Source organism: Dipodomys spectabilis, unplaced genomic scaffold (assembly GCF_019054845.1).
Source record: "Dipodomys spectabilis isolate Male_0828 unplaced genomic scaffold, ASM1905484v1 ptg000015l, whole genome shotgun sequence".
Classification (NCBI taxonomy): Eukaryota; Metazoa; Chordata; class Mammalia; order Rodentia; family Heteromyidae; genus Dipodomys; species Dipodomys spectabilis.
In genome coordinates this window covers 8579776-8601198 of record NW_024870692.1, presented here as the reverse complement: position 1 = coordinate 8601198, position 21423 = coordinate 8579776, and the positions used below count along the sequence as shown (strand labels likewise).

At 38.5% G+C, this 21423-nt stretch overlaps 1 protein-coding gene across 3 annotated transcripts in view; it reads left to right on the top strand.

Annotated features, from left to right (window-relative positions):
• The first annotated feature begins 5531 nt into the window (after nt 1-5531).
• The window catches only part of Mybl1 (MYB proto-oncogene like 1), a 39848-nt gene continuing 23956 nt past the window's right edge, over nt 5532-21423 (top strand). For 2 of the 3 annotated variants that reach the window (XM_042666912.1, XM_042666921.1), the window contains exons 1-4: nt 5625-5817; nt 16380-16485; nt 16823-16894; nt 20309-20401. In XM_042666912.1, the coding sequence (XP_042522846.1) occupies nt 5798-5817; nt 16380-16485; nt 16823-16894; nt 20309-20401 (291 nt within the window). In that variant the 5' untranslated portion in view covers nt 5625-5797. Of the gene's footprint in view, nt 5818-16379; nt 16486-16822; nt 16895-20308; nt 20402-21423 lie in introns of all 3 variants that reach the window. The other variant, XM_042666907.1, reaches the window with a different exon arrangement.

Here is a 21423-nt window from a genome sequence, read left to right as displayed (position 1 = left end):
GCCGCAGTAAGAAATTACCACTAATTTAGTGGTTATAAAACCTTACAAACTTCTCTTATCCTAAGGTTCTGGAAGCCAGAAATGAGAAAAGCACCCCCATTAAAATCAGGGGGTGTTGTAGGGCTATATTCATTTCTGGGAGCTTTTTCTGGTATCTAGAGATTGCCTGAAATTCCTTGCCTGGTAACCTTTTCTTCTAGCCTAGAGATTACACTGGGCCTATCAGGCTAATCTTATCATATGAAGATCTTCAATTTAATCATACAAAATCTCTTTTGCCACTAAAGGTAACACATTCTCAGTTATGGGGATTAGGAAAGGAACATATTTGGGGAACCATTACTCTAGCACAAAAGTGTAGAGGCAAAGAGTATTGGTTGAAATGGGACACTTTAAAACATTTCTTTTACAATTTTTGTTTGCTCTTATTTTTAAATTTCAAAGCTAAACTAAGAATTCTATAGCAGCTTGTATTACACAATGTTATTTCTATTTATAATTTTCATCAAACTTAAAATGGCACTCTAAATGTAGAGATTAGTAAAAGTAGAGAGATGGGTGGGGGAGAGATTGAAGCAAAGATTCTGAATCCAAGATACAGTTCTAAGCCTATATTTTTTTGTTATACTGTGGTTCCTGCCAATGCATATTTTAAAAAAGTATCACCAATGTTGGAGCAAGCTTTATATTACTTTTCTAGTAAGCTCTCTGTCGCTATTACAAAATACATGATATAATTTTGTGTGTGTGTGTGTGTGGGGGTCGGTCCTAGGGTTTGAACTCTGGGCCTGGGCACTGTCCCTGAGCTCTTCAGCTCAAAGTGAGCCACAGCACTGCTTCCTGTTTTTCTGGTGGTTAATTGGAGATAAGAGTCTCATGAACTTTTCTGCCTGGGTTGGCTTTGAACTGTGATCCTCAGATCTCAGCCTCCTGAGTAGCATGAGCCATTGGCGCCCGGCTGACATCGATTTTTAAAAGAAAAGTATTTATTGGCTGGCCCTGTTGTTTTGGACCTGTGGTGCAGCAGCACATCATGGTGGAGTGCATGGAGAGCAAAGCTGCTACATTAGAAGCTTGGGGGGAAAGTTGAGGAATAGGAGGGGATCAGAGCTTTACAATCCCCTTCAAGTGCACATTGCCAATAACCTAATGACCTCCTATGAAGTCCACTTCTCAATGGTTCAACCACTCCTCAATAGTGCTGCTCTGGGGACCAAACTTTTTTTTTTTTTAATATGGGCCTCTGGAAGACATTCAAAATCCAAATGATAGTGGATACCATACTTGTGCTATTTCCTTATAAAAGAACTTTATCAATTTTTAGAGTTTAGCCACCAACTGCTTTTTAAATGCATGAATAAATACTTCTACAACAGTTGCACAATGTAAAAATATGTAGGGCAAAAGATAAAACCTGCCTTGCTTCCATTTCATTTTTTTTCTCCAAAGTGAAAATTTGTTCAGTTTGTATACTCCAGAAACCATTTTTTTCTAGACTGTCAGGATGCATCCAAATATGTCAAGTTTTTATTTATATAAGTGATACACTAGTTATATAGTTGTATTACACTCTTTCCACTATACCTTATTTCTATACAACATGTACATAGTATTTTTTCTTGCTTCTGCCTCTGTATGCACGTGGACAAATTAACCTTCTGGTGGCCATTTTCACAGTTAATGAAGTGGATGGAAGTTATACCTATGCCTGATAAAGTTTTTATGTTTAATGAATTTGTAAATATTACCAAAGACAAGTGCACACAAAGCACCTGGAGGGCCCTAACAGTGTTAATACCCATTTAATGACATCTCATTTTTTTATTACTATTTTTACTATTTCATACTATTCAAACTAGTATCACAATTATGTGAATGCTTCTATTTTGGGGTTCTTTTGGGATTCACTACTCTAAGCATTCAAATGTATCTATTATTTGCTTTTATTGAATTATTTCATGGAGATAAAATAATTTGTCAACAGATTACACATAGAGCTCCCCTATGACCCAGCAATCCCACTTCTGGGCATTTACCCAAATGACAACAAACAAGGCCATACTAAAGCTACCAGCACAACTATATTTACCACAGCATTATTTACAATAGCTAAGATATGGACCCAACCCTATCAGTTAAGAGAGTTGAAAAAGAATTAAGCTAGAGCGCAGCACTGGTGGCTCACACATGTAATCCTAGCTATTCAGGAGGCTAATTCTGAGGATCCTGGTTCAAAGCCAGAGACTTCAATTAACCACTCAAAAAACAGAAGTGGCACTGTGGATGCCACTCAGTAGATAAATATGTATATGGCTTTTGCCATCTATCAGTTTCCAAATTTTGCTACCTCAGTAGTAATAAAATAGGATTTCACATCTTTTTTTTTTTTTCCTGTTGGCCCTCCCCATACTGTTGATACCTACCCCCCAATAGAGCCTGTTATACTTTTTTGTGATGTTTTTCTTTTTCCTTCTAGCATATATTAATTGTATGAAGGGGCTTCCCTATGGTCATTCAAATATTCATAAATAATTGAGTCAGACGAACCTTGTCTATTACTCCTTTCCTAGTACCCTCTATTACTCAAAGCTATTTTAATTTGTAATTTTCTTTTACCCTTACAAACATACCTATTCAAACATTTGCCTCTTTTTCTCTCATTCATTTTATAGATACCATATTTATTGATTGTCTGGGTGGCCCTCTTTTAGAGACTGGGATTCTAGTTGTAAATAAAACAGACAAAAATTCCTGTGTGAAATTAGTTGCACATACAGTTTTATAAAAAGTGTAGTCTCGCTGGGCGTCGGTGGCTCATGCCTGTAATTCTAGCTACACAGGAGGCTGAGATCTGCGGATTGCGGCTCAAAGCCAGCCCAGGCAGGAAAGTCTGTGAGACTCTTGTCTCCAATGAACCACTCAGAAAACCATTAGTGGTGCTGTGGCTCAAGTGGTAGAGCACTTGCCTTGAGCTGAAGAGCTCAGGGACAGTGCCCAGGCCCAGAGCTCAAGCCCCACGACTGACAATTAAAAAAAAAAAGTCTCTTAGGCATTCGTTTGCTAGCAAACCTGAGAAGTATTTACTTACACTATAGAAGAATGAGAAAATGTGCAGCTACATCAATGCTGAATTATCATAGGAAGAGCTTTACTCAAAGATGTATAGAAAGTTAATTTTTTATTTTTGTTTATTTTAGTTTTGGGGATAGAACTGAGGTCCTCACACATGCTTAGAGTAGGTGCTCTACCTCTAAGCTAGTATTCAAGGAATGCCCAGCTTTTGCCCTAACACCTGTTTCCTTTTGGTATTCAATCCCCATAGTTCAGGTAATCTCAGTGAAAAACTTGGGCACTAACAGACTATTTAAAATTATTCTCAGGTAGTTCAAGAGTAGAAATAAGGAAGAATGTTCTTTTATCTTCAGCTTTTGATAACTACAAATAAAGCTATTATAAAGTCTAAAGTGACTATTTACATTGCAATAAGCAATGTATGAAAGCTATATATGTTTCAGCGTTTTCATCTTCCCCAACACTTCCTCCATCTTATTTTCTATTTGATATGCGGTAGTATCTCACTGTGGTTTAATTTGCATATATCTATTGATTTTATTTCCATGTGCTTATCACTTTTATTCACTACTTTATCTTCATTAGTGATCTGCCCAGATCTTTTGCCTGTTTTTTCATTGATTTCTCAACTCCCAAAATCTTAATGATATATTTGAGTATGTGCATTCAAATGAATCACTTTAATTACAGTGTTTAGTTTTATAAGTGATTTAAATGATTGTACTTTATCCTCATAAGTATTTCCACTATATGTAAAATGAGAGGGATTTATTTTACTATCAAAATCTAAAACACCTGCCTCAAGATCTAAAAGGTATAAAATTAACTATAGTCTACAATATAGCAGAAGTTCTGCTTCCTGTTAGAATATAAAGTCCAAGAATAAATAAGAAAACAGATTTCTAATGACATTATGGATCTAATAAAATCTGGAGATTAGTTTTTAAATATTTTTGTTAAGTGAAGCAACAACTAAGGAACGACTTAAAAAAACACTATCGCCCCCAAATCTATGCTTGAGAAAAAAGGGAACTATAAAAACGCAAGTGAGCCTGACAATATTGCATGCAAGCTCCTCTGAATTCTTATTTGCACCTGTGTCTCTGCTTTGCAAAAGACGACCCATGTAGCATTTCAAAATAGAAAAATGTTCAGTTTGTTACAATAGTAACCATGTGGTTCAAGGCTCTACCCAGTAGAGCATGTTGCCTTGCAAATACGGACCTTGAAGCGTGTCTAATCTTCTGGCTGTTAACCTACTTTAATGCTACAGTAACGGTGAAATTTGTAGGTATTTCGTTTTGGAACCTCTAAATTTCAACTGCTTGGAAACTCCTCTGGAGCAGAACCCTCTCCCTCCCGACTTCCCTGCGTCGGTCAGGTCACCTTCTGCCCTTGACTTCCATTCATCTGGGCAGAATTCCCGGTCCCCGCTCGTCCTCCGGCCCAGCGCTCCGTGCTCCGGGCGCCCGCACCGCGAACACGGGCTGCCTCCCCCCGCCCGTCCCCCGCCGGTACGCGTTCCGGCACCGAGGACCTGCTGCAGTCAGCTACAGATTATCCATCTCCCTTTGCCTTTCCTAGGACGCCCCCAATCAAACATGCCCCCACCCCACCACCACTTTGCACACTTCTGCTCTGTCGAAGGAGGATAACGTTGGAAGGTCTCTCCACTTTCGTAACTATCCCTGGGCAAAATAAATCGCTTTTTTTTTCTGCTGAAGAATAACGGCTGTGCAAATCTGATGGCTAGATTTGTTTTCAGGTCTGAAGACCGAGCTTCCGGACCAGGGAGGCGGGACTCAAGAAGCCGAGCCCCGCCCCCTACCGCGCCAGGCCCCGCCCACTCCCACCCCTCGCCAAGGCCTCCACCCCTCGCCAAGGCCTCCACCTCACACCCCGCGAAATTTAGGGTAGCGGGGGTCAACCCCGCCCCCGCTTCCGGCCCAGCCTGGTGCGAGCGCAGGAACTCGCTTTCCCGGCAGCACCCGCGCCCCGCCCCGCTCCCCGGCCAGGCGCGTTCCGAGTCCTGTCCCGGCTCTACCCCGCCGCGGTACACCCGCGGCCTCCCTCCCGCAGGCTCCGGGCCTGGCTTCCAGCGCCCCAGCCCCGCCCTCGGCCGCGCGCGCGCCCCGCCCTCGCTGCCCGCGCCCCGCCCTCGCTGCCCCCGCCCCCCAACCCACCCCCCCGCCCTCCGCCCCCGCGTGCGGCTGCCGCAGCCAATGGGGTGCCGGGCCGCGTGCGCAGATTCAAACGGCGGCTCCAGAGGGAGGCTGGGCGCGAGATTCGGCGGTGCCGACAAAACCCTGCAGGCGGCTGCGAGCGCTGCAGAGCTGCTCACCGCGGAGGGCGGGCGGGAGTGCGGGCGGGGGGGGGCGCGTCGGCGTCCGCGGCGCGGCCCGGACAGACCGCGGCCACCGGCTTGAGAGGCGGCGGGGAGGGGCCGGCCGTGGGCGGGGGCGCGCCTGCTGACATGCCCGGGGCATCCTGGGCCGGGCCGGGCCGGGGCTAGGAGCGGCGCCAGGGCTGGGGGCGGGTCGCGGTCCGTCCCTGCGTCCCTCCGTCCCGTCCTGTCCGGCCGGGGGGCCTGCGTTCCGCACTCGGCCGCCTCGGGGCAGCAGCGAGGGAAGCGGCGGGAGGGTCGGGGGACGAGGAGCATCCGCCCGAGGCTGGAGGAGGCTGACCCGCGTCCCCGCCCAGCCCGCGCCTATGCGGTACTTGAAGGATGGCGAAGAGGTCGCGCAGGTGGGTGACATCCCGGGGTCCGGGGCCCGTCGGCTGGGTCTCGGCTCAGCTTCCCTTTCCTCTGCCGCCGCCCCTTCGCCCGAGCCTCCCACACGCTGTCTTTCCCGCTGTCACCCCCGGTGGATTGGGTTCTGCAGGCAGGAGTGCAGCCAAGCCCTCCAGAAAGTTGGGGTCTCGAGTCCAAGAAGCAGAGGTTAACAAAGGCTCGGGTTGCTCCTTGGAGTTGATTCTCCCCGCAGTGCACAGCCAGGCTCCTAACATTTCACAGCCGCTTTTTTTTGGGGGGGGGAGGGAGGGAGGGAGGGAGGGAGGTTTTTTGCCTTTCAGAGTATACGTCACGCTGGTAGAAGTGGCGATGTCCTGCCTGGATGACTCCAACACCGGTTCTGGCTCCTGAATGACCGCGCCACTCAGAGCAGGGAACTTGGGATCCAGCAGGGTGGGCGCCGCTCTTGCCAGCTTTGCAGCCTCGAAAGGTTATGGAAAATCATCTTGGGGAAGAGCAGAGGGCTTATTCTCACCTTTCTGTACACATTCTTAGCATGTTCCTGCTGGGACGGTGTCAAACTGTTGCTACCCATATAGCTAGATCTTAAAATAAAGCAATATATTTTTATTCGTTTAACATTTGACACTACTTGTGTTACAGGAGTGGTGCACGATTTTTTCTTTTGTGGTTGGAAAGTGTGTTAGGATGAATGTATACATATCCGTGCCACTATAGTAGTTGCTCCATTGTATGGAGTAGGTTAAGTTCTCCTCCTCATCCTTCATTTTCAACAATATTAAAAGGTTTTGGGCAGGATTTTCAAATGCTTTTATTTTTCTGGATTCATAATCTCAAAGTCTTAACTACAGTTGTATTTCCTGAGTTGGAATTAGTACTGGGAATCATTTGTTTTACGTTTTGGTAAATCAACTTTAGCAATAACAATCCATAATCTTACTTTATACATATATCAATTAACTGGTGTAAGATGGTTCTGCATAAGTCAGTATGAAATTATGTCATAGTTATTTTATAGCAACTACAGTATAGGACAAATCCCTAGAGAGGTAGACCAGATGTGTACACACAGATCTTTAGCAATAGGGTTTTTAACCTTCACACTATTGACACTTTAGATCTGATGGTTCTTTGTACTGGGGGTGGTGTGGAGTGGGGGAATGTTCAGCCACAGGCTTTGTCTGTACTCAGTGGAACAGTAATACTCTGCTTCCCACAGTCCTGACAAAAGTGTCTCCACATACTGCCTGTGTCATTTGGGGGAGGGGAGCAAAATCACACAGGTAAGAACTGCTAATCTAGAAATCCAGACTCACTTAACTGTTCCATCTTCAAAAAACAAGTTAGACGCTTCTGTGGTGACGATTGCTGAAGTACTATAGGCTTTTGGGTTCTTTTTTTGGGGGGGAGGGGTCCGGTCGTGGGGCCTGAACTCTTGGCCTGGGCGCTGTCCCTCAGCTCTTCAGCTCAAGGCTAGTGCCCTACCACTTGAGTCACAGTGCCATTTCTGCGTTTTTCTGCTGATGTGGTGCTGAGGAATGGAACCCAGGGCCTCATGCATGCAAGGCAAGTGCTCTACCACTGAGCCACCTTCCCAGCCCCCCTTTTGGATTCTTAAGTCTTAAAAATTTTAAAAACTTAATAGGCTGGGTGTCAGTGGCTCACGCCTGTAATCCTATTTACTTAAGAGATAGGTTTGAGGATCTTGGTTAGAAGCCAGCCTGGACTGGCTTATCTCCAATTAAATACCAAAAAAAAAAAAAAGGCTGGAAGTGGAGCTTTGGCTCAAGTGGTAAAGCTTTGAGCACATAAGATCAAGGAGAGCAATGCAAAGTAACAAGTTGAAGTCAATAAAATTGTATTTATACTTAAGGTGAAATTATCTACTTAGTCTTGATGTCAATCTTAGTTGAAACAGTTTCTTGGCTAATTCTGTCATCATTGTTACAGTATGTTTAGACACTGATATTTGAATGTTAGAACTTGCCTAGGAAGGAGAGCTTAGTTTTCTGTTACATAGTTGTTTCCTAACACTAGAGTAAGAAAGGAGAAATTATTTAATAATTAGTTTGCCTGTGTAAATTCTTTTATTGATATAATTATGTGCTTTAGATACTTTAAAGTTTAAATCTGGAATAACTAAATAGAATGAAGGTATACTTTTTAGGGAGCATACAGGTAGAAGTGTGGCAAGAAATTGTCACTTCTGACTATATTTCTTCTGCCTTCATACTTGAGTTTTATGCTTTAAATTGTATTTCTTGTATTTGTAAATATGTATGGCTTGTGTATTTTAGAGGATAACAAATGGAATGTTTTGAAGGAGAAACCTATTCATGGGGGACAAAGTCAACTCAGCCTTTGATTAAGAATGTTAACATACATGAATGAAATTTATGGTAGTAAGAGAAAGGAATCCAGTCATTTCAAGTTGTACTTTGAGATCTCCAGTAAACAACCACTTAATAAGTTGAATGAAAATTGTACTTGGCTGCATAAAAGCTCCATATAGAAATATAGGCATAAATCCTTTAATAGACTTTTTTCCATGTGATCTAAATAGAAAATTGTTGCCTCAGGTGTGAAACAACTGAAAGACATTGGCTTCTTTGATTTTTATTTAATAGCTATAGATTAACTCATTGAAATTGACATTTTTCTCAATTTCATTGTGGAAAAGGCCAACTAATAGTGAGACTTCGCAGTTTTGATGGTATAATTTACAGGCACGTACACAACAAGGAAATCTGTTATTAATATGTATTTGATTTTAATGTATATTCTATGTACAAATAAAAGGTCTTTTTTGAAAAGTTCTCCCTTAAAAATAAATTGCAGTCATTTAGAAGCTGCAAAGCTTCTAAAAGATTACTCCTAAAAGATTAAGATATTTTCACTTGATATTACCATTGACTGCACTAAACCCCAAGATAAAGCCAGGTTTTACATTGCAAGATATTTTTCAGTGATTTTATGCATGTATACACAATGTGCATGTATGTGTGTATGTATGTAGCAGTTATACTCTTTATTTCCAACAAAACGAGTGCAGGTGAAAGTATACTGATAAATGATAAATGCTTTCTGAGTTTTGTTGTAATGGCAGAATTGTCTTGGGAAAGAAGATAAATTCTATCCCAGTTTTAAATCTATTAATGTAATGGTTTGTATTTTGTAGTCTGTAAAGATAGTTTCTAGCTTTAATGTATATCCTTTGAGGACCTTTTGTGATGATCTTTTCTCACTTAAAAATAAATACTCCAAAAGAATAAATAGACATGTTATCACCTTTTTGTTTATGGGTAGCTGGGCAGAACTCTCCCCAGAATTTGTTTTACTATTTCTATTAATCATGGTCTACTATGTGAAATCAGATTGGTCTTTAAAGCTAGTTGGCAGTCAAGACTTGGAATTCAGTACTCATGTATGCAGTACATAGTAATAACCACTGGGTGGCCTGATTTCACTTTATTATGTTAGCCTGGTAGGTAAATGCTCATATCCTTGAGTATAACAAAAACATTAAATCCAGTTACCCTATTGTCACAAAGTATAAAAAAGGTGTGTATTTTAGTATGCTAAAGATTTCAGACTTCTGGAAGTTTGTGATATTAAAGAGCAAGCAATTTTGCGAGAACAAGTTTTATAGAAAAACTTATATTTCTTCTAATTACAAACCAGTAGTAATAGTACCATATTTAATTTTTTTTTTTACTTTTTTAGATGGCTTGTTATCCTTTAAAACTGAACTTCTCCAAATATTTTATCATAATGTCAAGTATGAATAATTTGTGTATTATTTCACAAGTTTTGACTATCACATCCTTTTTGTTTATACTCCACTGTATACTACTCTTAACCATTTCCTGGCCTAACAAGATAAAGATTTTTTTGTGCTTTTGTTGTTTCATATGTACCCTCATCACTTTATTGATTTATCATTTACAAAACTATTTCCATTTGAGTATGGTAGTTTGGTTAGACATTGGACATTTATAGAATCAGATATGCATAGAAATAACTTGGGGCTAGAGGTATAGTTCAGTTGGTATAGTGCTTGCCTAACATGAGACAAGGCCAGACCCTTGGTTCAATCTCTAATTCCACCAAAAAAGAAAGAAAAGTAAGAAAAATGAAAAGTAAAATAAGTTGATGACAAAACTAAGAAGTAGAATTAGATTTTAGGAAAGTCCCAGTGGTAGAAAGATGATTCTAAAAATTCTTTTATGTTCCCTTGTTCTCATCGCTTAGAAAACCCAGCTTCCTGAATGATGGTGGGCCATATAACTCATCGTCTGAAACTGATGAGCTTGCTGAGTATAGTAGAGAATGGAACCTCATGTAGAATTAGACATCTCTCACAAGTTATGTAGTCCAAAACTAAGGAGCTGCATTTAACAATTGAACATGTTCTTTGGAAAATTACTCCTTGGTAACTACTCCTGGACTAACGTTACATTTTTGTATGTATATCCTTAAAGTAATATTTTGTTAACAACTTTAAGGTGGATTTTTTTACAGATTAGATGTGATGTAGATTTTTTTTGGCAAATACTCAATATTTATACAGGAAAATTGTGTTAGAAGTAACTTTTTTTTTTTATTATCTTCAAGTAGTTGTACAAAGATGTTCCCATTCGACAAAACAGTACGTGAGTGCAGAGTGTCTGACAACATTGTCACCCATCTCTCTTAACCCATCCCTTCTCTCACTTTTTTTTTGAGATTAGATGATTACATAAATTTCATATATTTCACAGTATAGTGGAATAGTGATACTATTGTCACAAACACATATTAACTTTTCACAAGGCAAATTGTCATTATCATGTCTATACAGTTTGTGAATTCTATAAGAAGTAACTGTTTTTAAAAAGCAGTCTCTAATATGCTGTTGTGGAAGCTATTGGAATCTAAAGGGAGCGAGAAAGAGGACAACCTGTGAAAAGCATGCTTGAGGGTTATTTGGGTATCAGGAAGTGGTAATGTTGCTGGGGGGCATTTCTAAGAAAAACAGACACCTCATAGAACCACTTCTGTGCTGAATTTTAAAAGAATGTTTGTTTCATCAGGTTCTGCTTTTTAAAATTCTGCCACTTGGAGGTGCATTTGGATTCTGCAATTTAATAAATGGCAATGCTTTCTATCGCTTCCTAGTGGGACTTTTTGTTGTTAAAAAATGTACTCTTTCTCATATTCACTTTAAGATTTCATCTGTATTGAGGAAGATGAAAGTTTTGGTTGAGATGAAAGGAAATGATGTATTTTTGGGATACTTGGAAGAGATGGACAAAAAAATATTTAATGACCTTACAAATATTTGAATGGCAGGAACTCTGCTTGATTCTTTTTTCTTGTTTTCTTTATTATTATTATTTATTTATTTTTATTGTTAAGTTGATGTACAGAGGGGATACAATTACATAAGGTAATAAGTACATTTCTTGTCAAACTTGTTATCCTTTCCTTCATTTTTCTCACTTTCCCCCTCCCCCGCACTCCCCCAAGTTGTACCGTTCATTTCCAACATATTGTCTTGTGAGTATCACTGTTGCATTGGTTCCCCCCTTGTCTGTTTGATTCTTGAAGGTGAACATGACATAGTTTTTGCGCTCTTGAATTTACTGTGTAGTTGTAGTTGGCTAGTGATAGGCATTAAGCAAAGACTAATGATATTCTGAATATGGTGCTTTATCTGATTTAGTAGGTTACTTAGAAATGTAGGAAGTCATTGGACATTAAGGCATCTCTGACTTAACAATTTATGTTTAACCACTAACATTTGTGATAGCTGAAACTGGCTACCAGTTACATATTTTCTTTAGTTAAACCTGGCATTTGGATTCTGAAACAAAATAGTTAAGGACTGGATTATTGTTACATATGAATGTTGGCTTCATGGAAAGATAGCATTGGGAAATTAAAGTATATTAAGGTGTGTGCTGGTAGCTCACATCTATAATCATAGCTACTCAGGAGGCTGAGATCTGAGGATCCTAGTTGGAAGCCAGCTTGTGCAGAAAAGTCTATGATACCCTTATTTATCCTCAAATATCCAGGAAGAAGCCAGAAGTAAATCTGTGGCTCAAGTGGTCAGGCACCAGCCTTGAGCAGGAAAAATCAAGAGTGTGAGGCCCTGAGTTCAAACTTAGTACCAGCGTCCCCTGTGGCCTCTCCGCATCAAAAGCACTGAATTACAGAAGTGGATAAACAGGAGTATATAGTATCTTGGTGTAATGCCTATTCACCTATGAATTTTGGTCCTAATGGAATTGACATGTCAGAGGAAATATCTGCATATAATACATATTAGAGCTAGGCCTTTAGTTTTTGCAATTTGATTGAATTTATATGTTTCACTCATATGTTGTTATTTAAACATCACTTGTTTAGCATCAGTACACTTTTATATTTTACTAATTAATTTGTTTTTGATGGCACTGGGGATTGAATTTAGGGCCTTGTGCTTCCTAGACAGGTGCACTACAACTTAAGCCTTGTTCCCAGCCTTACATGTTCTTAACTATATTCCAGTAAGGTTAGCTACATCTTTAAATGTATGCTGTTTTAAATCAGAATGAAGTTTTGGAAAAGTTAAATCTAGTAAGGCAAAAGTAATTTTGAATTCTATTAGGTAATCAGTTACATAATGTTAATATTTAGCCACCTTTTTGTGCCAAGTATTACATGTTTTTCTTTATCCTACAGCAGTACTATAAGATATGTGGCATTATGTTCATTTTACAGTTAAATCCCTGACATGTTAGTATGTTCAGGCTCATTACAAAGTGAGCAGATAAGTTAGAACTAGCAGCTTGTTCTGATTTTAAAATACATTTGAGATTTGTCTTTAGTATCTTTTTGCTTTCTGGTATTCTTTCTCTTTTTCCAGTGTGTTCTATGTAGTAAAATAATTTAAACAGTGGATATTAAAGTTCAGCTGTGACGTATTTGCTGTGACTGTTGACAAAGTTATTTGTTTAAGTCAAAGTTTTCTGTGAAATGGCAATATTAATAACACTTGCCTCTTATGGTGGTTATGAAATTTTAAGAGAAAAAGTTCATAGTCTGTTACAACGTCTGGTACTTAAATAGTTTTAAATAAACGTCAGCAGCTCATGTTATCTTCAGATGCTCATAACTTTATTCCGTAATCTTCTGGCTACTAAAATCTTGTAATCTTGTAATTCATTTTATCATGGAGACCTACCCCTTTGGGGGCCTCTTTAAAATTGTCTTTATAAAAAAACTACATGAACTCAGTTTCTTTTGTTCCTTTCCTCACTATGCTGATTTTCTTTGGGTCATTTTATGATCCCAGCTATTCTTTGTATGCTAGAGATTGCCAAAACGGTCTACTCTGGACTTCGTGTCTTACCAGAAGATTCATGTACTCTGTTGCCTTCTAGATGTGCTCTGTAGTACCTGAGCAGACAACCAGCTCTTGAAATGTGGCTAGTCTGAATTGTGATGTACTCTAACTACCAAATACAATAAGATTTTGTGTGTGTGTGTGTATAAGAGAGAGAGAGAGAGTGTACAGGCAGGGAATTGATCTCAAGGCCTCACACTTTTCACTTGGCTTTCTTGCTCACAGCTGGTGCTCTACCACTTGAGCCATACCTTCAGTCTGTTCATTGAATATGGAGTCCTGAAGACTTATTCCCAGACTGGCTTCAAATCATGATCCTCCATGTCTCAATCTTCTGAGTAGGCCTGGCGCTGGTGGCTCACGCCTGTAATCCTAGCTACTCAGGAGGCTGAGATCTGAGGATCGCGGTTCAAAGCCAGCCCGGGCAGGAGAGACTGTGAGACTCCTATCTCCAATAAACCACCAGAAAACCGGAAGTGGCGCTGTAGCTCAAGTGGTAGAGCGCTCGCCTGGAGCTGAAGAGCTGAGGGACAGCGCCCAGGCCCAGAGTTCAAGCCCCAGGACCGACAAAAAAAAAAAAAATCTTCTGAGTAGCTAGAATTACAGGTATAAGTCACTGGCATCCAGCTACAATCAGATTTTGAAGACTTTAGTGAGAAAAAAATACAAAAAATTCATTCATAATTTCATATTGGTTGCATATTGGAGTGATATTTTTATATATAACTCGATAATACTTATTAAAATTTCTTTAAATATATGGCTACTAGAAAATTAACATATGTGACCTGCATTGTATTTCTTTAGGACAGTTCTGTTACAGACACATAGACCTGTATATTTCTCAAGCACCTTGAAAATGCCTAGTCAAAAACTATTTTCTCCATTCTTTTTTTCCTTGCAAAGTTTTGTCTCTCCATCTGTCTCTTGTCTTAGTAAATACCTCTAATTATATAACCCAATGTCAGAAAATTTGGAGTGATCTTGGTTCCTTTTCCTTCCCTGTCTTTCATCTCCATCAGTTGCAAAATTATTTCTTCTTTTTAAAAACATTTTTGATTTTCATGTACTTTTTGTTTACCATTTTCACCTTGGTTCATTTTTTTGTGGGCCTTAGGTTTTGTCACTTTTTCTCTACTAAGTAAAAAAGTAAAATTCATCCCTATTTTCTTTTAATATTACTGCGGTTTCTTTTTCTTTTTTTGTATCTGACCTGGGACTTGAAACCAGGCCCTGAGTACTTACTGTCCCTGGATTTCTTTTTGCTCAAAGCTACCACTTGAGCCACAGCTTCACTTCTTGCTTTTTTGGTAGTTTATTGAAGATAAGAGTCTCACGATTTTCTTGCCTGGGCTGATCCTCAGATCTCAGCCTCCTGAGTAGGTAGGATTACAGGTATGAGCCACCATCATCAGGCTGCAGTTTCATTAAAAAACAACAACAACATTAATACATATCTGATCTGAATTTATTTTTTTTAAAGTCAGGATTTATTTTAGTCCTTAAAAGTGACTACCAATAATAATATTTATGGAAAAAAAATCTGTCCTAGTCCACTGATTTGAAATGTTATCCACATGGATGTATTTTTTTCTGAATATTCTGTCCATTTATGTGTTTGGTTATTTATATGTCAGTACCATTCTGTCTTTTTAGAAAATTAGTCTTATATTAGTTACTACAGAGGGATACTTCACTGTTTAATTTTCAAACATGTTTATAATACCTCTCAGTAGTCTTACCTCTCTTATCCTGCTTTGTATTTTTTCTTTCTCTACAGTGTAGTGTGATAATTAGGCAATGGCAAATTTACCATTACTCTTTAAAACTTTTCTGGCTACTATTATTTCTTTTTTTTTTACATATGAATGATAGAATCAGCTTGTCTAATTCATTCCTGAAATCAGATGGTATTTTCATTAAAATTTATGAATTAACTTTTTTTTTTTGGTCGGTCATGGGGCTTGAACTCTAGGCCTGGGCACTGTCCCTCAGCTCTTCAGCTCAAGGCTAGCATTCTACTACTTGAGCCACAGCACCACTTCCAGTTTTCTGGTGGTATATTGCAGTTAAGAGTTTCCTGGACTTTCCTGCATGGGCTGGCTTTGAATTGCAATCTTCAGATCTCAGCCTCCTGAGTAGCTAGGATTACAGGTGTGAGCCACCAGTGCCAGGCCTGAATTAGCTTATTAATTTGTGCATCTTTATAGTGATTGTTTTCTTACCCAAGCATGTGGTCTAAATATAATACTTCCATCTGTTCAAATCTTCTGTGTTTAATATTAGTGTTTTTAATTTACTATATACCTAGATTTTTTATTTTAGATGTTAAAATTATTTCTAGATATTTAATCTTTTTTGTTGTTGGTTTTGTTAATGGATCCTTTCTTCTGTTTTTTTGTGGGGTTGTTTTGTTTGTTTGGTGGTATTAAGGTTTGAACTCAGTGCTTTGCGTTCACTAGACAGATACCCTACTGCTTGAACCACACTTCTAGTTCTTCTGTCATGCTTTTGAAATAGCTATGGTCTGTCTTTATTTATTTGTAGTACTGGGGTTTGAACTCAGCAACTTGTCCTTGCAAGGTAAAACATTCTACTATTTGAGCCAAGTCTTCAGTCATTTTTGCTTTAGTTATTTTCCAGCTAGGGTCTCAATAATTTTCCTGGGTTGGTCTTGGACCAATCCTACCTGCCTCTTCCAAGTAACTGTGTAGTTTATATTTTAACATTTCCATTTGTCATGCCCTAATGATTTATTTCTTGTGTTTTTATGATGATTACTAAGTAATCTTAGTAAGAGGAACAACTTCACTTTCTTGCCACCATACTTCTGCTATTAATTTTTTCTAAAACATGTGCTTTGCTTTTGTTCCCCTAAAGTCTTTTAGCTCTTTATTCTTTAAAGATTAAATAAAAAATATATGTCACAGTCATCAGAATGACATAAAAGATTATTACTTAGCTCTGGTGACATAACCAAACACTTCTTTTTGTTGTCAGTAAGAACTATTGCTCTTTGCCTATATGACTTAATTTAATATTTTGAATAATCTCATTGATGTATATTTTTTATTCTGAGTGGCTTCTTCAGTCATACCTGCAAATACAAATTCATCAATTGAATTAATTTAAATGAAATTCATGATTTCACAAGTGTGTTGTTGTTGTTGTTGTGTTTTGTAGTGAGGATGAGGATGATGACCTTCAGTATGCCGATCATGATTATGAAGTACCACAACAGAAAGGATTGAAAAAACTCTGGAATAGAGTAAAGTGGACAAGAGATGAGGTAGTTATCCGGCAAGGTTTACTAATTACATACTTGTATATATCAACTATATATATTAGCTATCTATATAGTTAATAGATATTTCAAAAGCAAAATACAAGGATAAAATTACCTATCAACTAACATTCTTTTTCTTTAATTAAGGACATGAATAAGCTGGGTGCTATTAGGACTGACAGAGTAGTATAGTAAATAGAGGAATTTGTATACTAGTTTTAGTCCTTCTAAAAGTGATGAGCAGCTATGACTAGACAGAGCTGGAAAGTTGTCTGTATTTAGGGATGGAGGAAAAGGGAGAGGAACAATTTCTAATTGTTACACCTGCTTTATTTAATAGGATGATAAATTAAAGAAGTTGGTTGAACAACATGGAACTGATGATTGGACTCTAATTGCTAGTCATCTTCAGGTAAGTAAAATATCAAATGATATTTTTGAAATGACTGCTTTCAGGACACCGGGTTAAATTTTCTATGAGCTATTACATTTATCGTACATATTGAGTAACTCTAATCCTAAAATCCAAGCTCAGAAGTGCTACAAAAGCTTAAGACTTTTTGAGTTCTGGCCCAGCCCCACAAGTAGAAGATTCTGTACTTATGTAATAGGTCATTGAAAAAAAATGCAGGAAAAAAAAAAAAAAGAAAAAAAATGCAGGCCCCCTAAAAATAACATATAAAATTACTTTCAGGTTATGTGAATAGGTATATATGACACATGAGAATTTTGTGGTTAGACTTGTGTCCCATCTTCAAGAAATATTATTATAGGCATGCAAATATGCCAAAAAATTTTTAACGATTATTACTATAAGAATGATATTAAGCTTGAGTAGGGCTTCACAAATCTTTGTGATATATGTTACAACATTTTGAGAGAATATAAATATTGAAATATTTTGACAGCTAAGTAGTTAGAATCAGGAAAAATTATTAAGATTGTCATATAATGCTCAAATGAAAAAATAAAGCAAAGGATCCTAGGCCTCGTGTTTCAAGCCTGTAATCCTAGCTTCTTGTAAGGAAGCATGGGATTGTGATTTGAAACCAGCCCAGGCAAAAGTTTATGAGACTTTATTTGAACCAATGGCTGAACATGATGGCATGCATCTGTCATCCTAGTCTGAGGGGCTGGGTGCAGTGGTGGGCATCTGTCATCAGTTACATTGGGTGCAAATAGGATAATCACAGTTTAGGCTAAACTGAACATAAAGAAAGACCAAAGCTATCTTAAAAATAATCCCCAAAGGGGATGTCTGTCAAGCAGGCAGAGTGGGGAAAAGCAAAGGACTGGGCGTTTGGCTCAAGTGGTACTGTGCTTTAGCAAGCAGGAGGCCATTTGTTCAATCCCTAGTACCACAAAAATGATGCTTATTGTTCATCATATTAATACATATATGCTTTTTATTGGTATATAATCTTATAGAATATAAAATATTTTTGTATACTCACTTATTACTATACTGAGAGGGATTAGGCAAAAAACTCATACTTAAATTTTGATAAGAATTCCTTTGATTTTAGAAACTGTTACCTGTGTTTTTTCTCTATTGTCGTATGCTTCTCAATGCAGCCTGAAAATTGAGGCCAAATAAAGGCATTAGTCTGAATTGTATTTATCAGCTCTGCTAGCTGGAAAAGAGTTACTTAACCTTTGAACTTCAACTTCCTTATATCTGATATGTGGATGATACTATCTATTATCATTGTGATTATTAAGAATAACAGATAATATTGAAATAATTCCTGACATTTAACAGATGTTCAAGAAATGGAAACTAAATGAGAAAAGTTATTTATGTTAGCTTTAATATAGAAATGCTACAAGGGCATGCAAGAACGTGTCCATTATTTCTAAGAAAATAGTCTTAAATGAATTGTCATTGATATACAGAAACCATAAAGAAGCTCAGTTTGAATAAAAATAACTGGAAGTCTATTGGTACAGAAACTTCGGCGGACAAAATATTTTTATTCCTTTTTTGGGTTTGAACTCAGGTCCTCGCCCTTGCTAGTCAGATGCTCTACCACTTGAGTCATACCCTTAGTCCTTTTTTGCTTTATTTTATGGATACAGTCTCATGTTTTTGTCTGGGGTTAGCCTTGGACTATGCCTCCCATGTAGCTGAACTTACAGACGTGTACCAGCATCCCAGAATTACTATAAGCTTGAGATTAGGTCTTGGTAACTTTTTGCCTGCTAGACTCAAATCATCCTCCTAACCGTTACCTCCCAAGTAGCTGAGATTGTAGATGTACATGACCACTTGTGACTGTCCCTTTATATATTTCTAGATTAATTATTTTGTATATGACCTAGTAACTTTTTTGTGTGTTTGTGTGATAGTAATGCAGTGTGAACTGGACAGTTCTCAACTATTTTTTTACTCATGACTGGTGTTCTACAGCTTGAGTTATGCCTTTACTACCAGCTTTTTTTTTTTGTCAGTTGTAGGGCTTGAACTCTGGGCCTGGGCACTGCCCCTCAGCTCTTCAGCTCAAGGCAAGTGCTCTCCCACTTAAGCCACAGTACCACTTCCGGCTTTTTCTATTTATGTGGTGCTGAGGAATCCAACCCAGGGCCTCATACATGCAAGGCAAGCACTGTATCCTGAGCCACCTTCCCAGCTTTTTACTGGTTACTTTGAACCTGGATTGCTTTGAACTTTGATCTTCAAATCTCAAGCCTCCTGACTATCTAGGAGTATAGTCATGAGCCGTTGGTGCTTGGCTGAACTAGAAACTATAAAATACAAGTCAGTAAAAAATATTAAGTATTATTATTATGATCCTAGTAATGCATTGTAATTACCAGGTCATGAATAGATTAAAGCTTTGTTTTTCAGTCATTTGGGGTTTGAGATGCTTCTCATTAAAATTCCTTATTCTGATAAATTCATTTTTCTTTAAATGTCAACTCAACATATATAATTGCATATGATAACTTGTTTTCTTGATAACTCAGTGAGCGGTCAGGTCATGTACTAGTCGAGTCTTAACTTAGGAATTTTAACTGTGGTGCTATATGAGTCTCTGGACTACCATGCTGTTTTTGACTTCTTGTATGCTTTGTACAGTTTTTGTACTATCATTTAGTCCTTAATGCTAGATCCTTCTCTATGGGATTTTCTGTCATGGCTTTGCTGCTTGCTGTGTTATAAGGTATATTGTAGATACATACTTGATTTGAAATGCATTTTTATTTTTTTATTTTTATTTTTTTTAATTTAATTTAATTTTATTTGTGAACATACTGTACAGAGGGGTTACAATTACATGGGCAGGATAATGCGTACATTTCTTACCGAGCATTGCAGCCTCCTCCTTTGGTTTACCCTTCACATCCCTTCCCAGCCACCCTCCTCCCCCCCAATCCCAATCCTTCTGCATTTTTAAAATTTGAGTCTAAGCTTTGCTGAAAAATAAAAAACTGGGATATAAGCATGTAAAAGAATACATATCTAAAGATTAATACTAAATATACATTTTTTTTATGACAGCTCTTGGGCTTGAACTCAGGGCCTGGGCACTGTCCTTCAGCTTTTTTGCTCAAGGCTAGCACTCATCACTTGAGCCACAGTTCCACTTATGTCTTTTTTTTTCATGTATATGATTAACTGTAAATAAGAGTCTCAAAAACTTTCCTGTCCAGTCTGGCTTTGAACTGTGATCTCAGATCTCAGCTTCTCAAATTGTTAGGTTATAGGCATGAGCCACCAGCACATTTTCTTAACTATGATTTTGTTCTTTATAAGAGTATGTCACATTTGACTTGCCTCTGGAAGATAGTTATTTAATAACAACATTGACTAAATTTTTTTCAGAATCGTTCTGACTTTCAGTGCCAACATCGATGGCAGAAGGTTTTAAATCCGGAATTGATTAAGGGTCCTTGGACTAAAGAAGAAGATCAGAGGGTAATATCTTCATATTCTTTATGCTCATCACTGAGTAGGTAGGGTAGCTTTTTTTCTTAATAATATTTTGTTTTAATATATGAAGTATGTATTTAAATGCTGAATTTTGCTCTTTAGAGGCAGTTTGCATAAGAATTGAATATTGACTTGAAATTTTTTTTTTTTTTTTTATTCCTGTCATGGGGCCTGAACTCTGGGCCTGGGCGCTGTCCCTCAGCTCTTCAGCTCAAGGCTAGCGCTCTACCACTTGAGCCACAGAGCCACTTCTGGCTTTTTTCTGCTTATGTGGTGCTGAGGAATCGAACCCAGGGCCTCATGCATGCAAGGCAAGCACTCTACCACTGAGCCACCTTCACAGCCCCATTAATTTTTTTTAAATTGAATCAAACCAAGTATTTGTACAAGCCATTTTTTGGGGGAGAGCAGTATTGGCGTTTGAACTGAGGGTTTTATACTTATTAGGAAAAGATTGTACTGATGTGAGCCATATTAGTTAAGGAAGACATTGTACTGATGTGACTGAATGTCATTTTTGTGGGGTACAGTCTTGTGGGGCTTGCCTCACACTTCAGTTCTTTTACCCATACCTCTTTCACAGCTGGGATTACAGACATGTGCTACCATATATGGCTTGTTTGTTGGTCTTGCTAACTTTTGTTCCTAGGCTAGCCTTCAATTGTGATCCTTCAATCTCTGTTCCTTCATAGCTAGGATTATAATTTGTGCCACCACACCCAGGCACATATAGGCCCCTCCCTTTTTTTCTGATAGTGGTTTGCAAAAGGAAAAAACAAAAACAAAAACAAACCTGACTGCCATGACCAGTTTGAAGCATAGTTTCCTGTCAAAAATTGAAATATAACAGATTTTGTGTGTGTGTGTGTGTATGTGTATATGTGTGTGTGTGTGTGTGTGTGTGTGTATGACACTGAGGCATTGAATCCAGATCCTCATATATGCTAAACAAGTGCTCTGCCACTTGAGCCATGCCCAGAGTCAGAGTCCTTTTGTCTTTAGTTTTT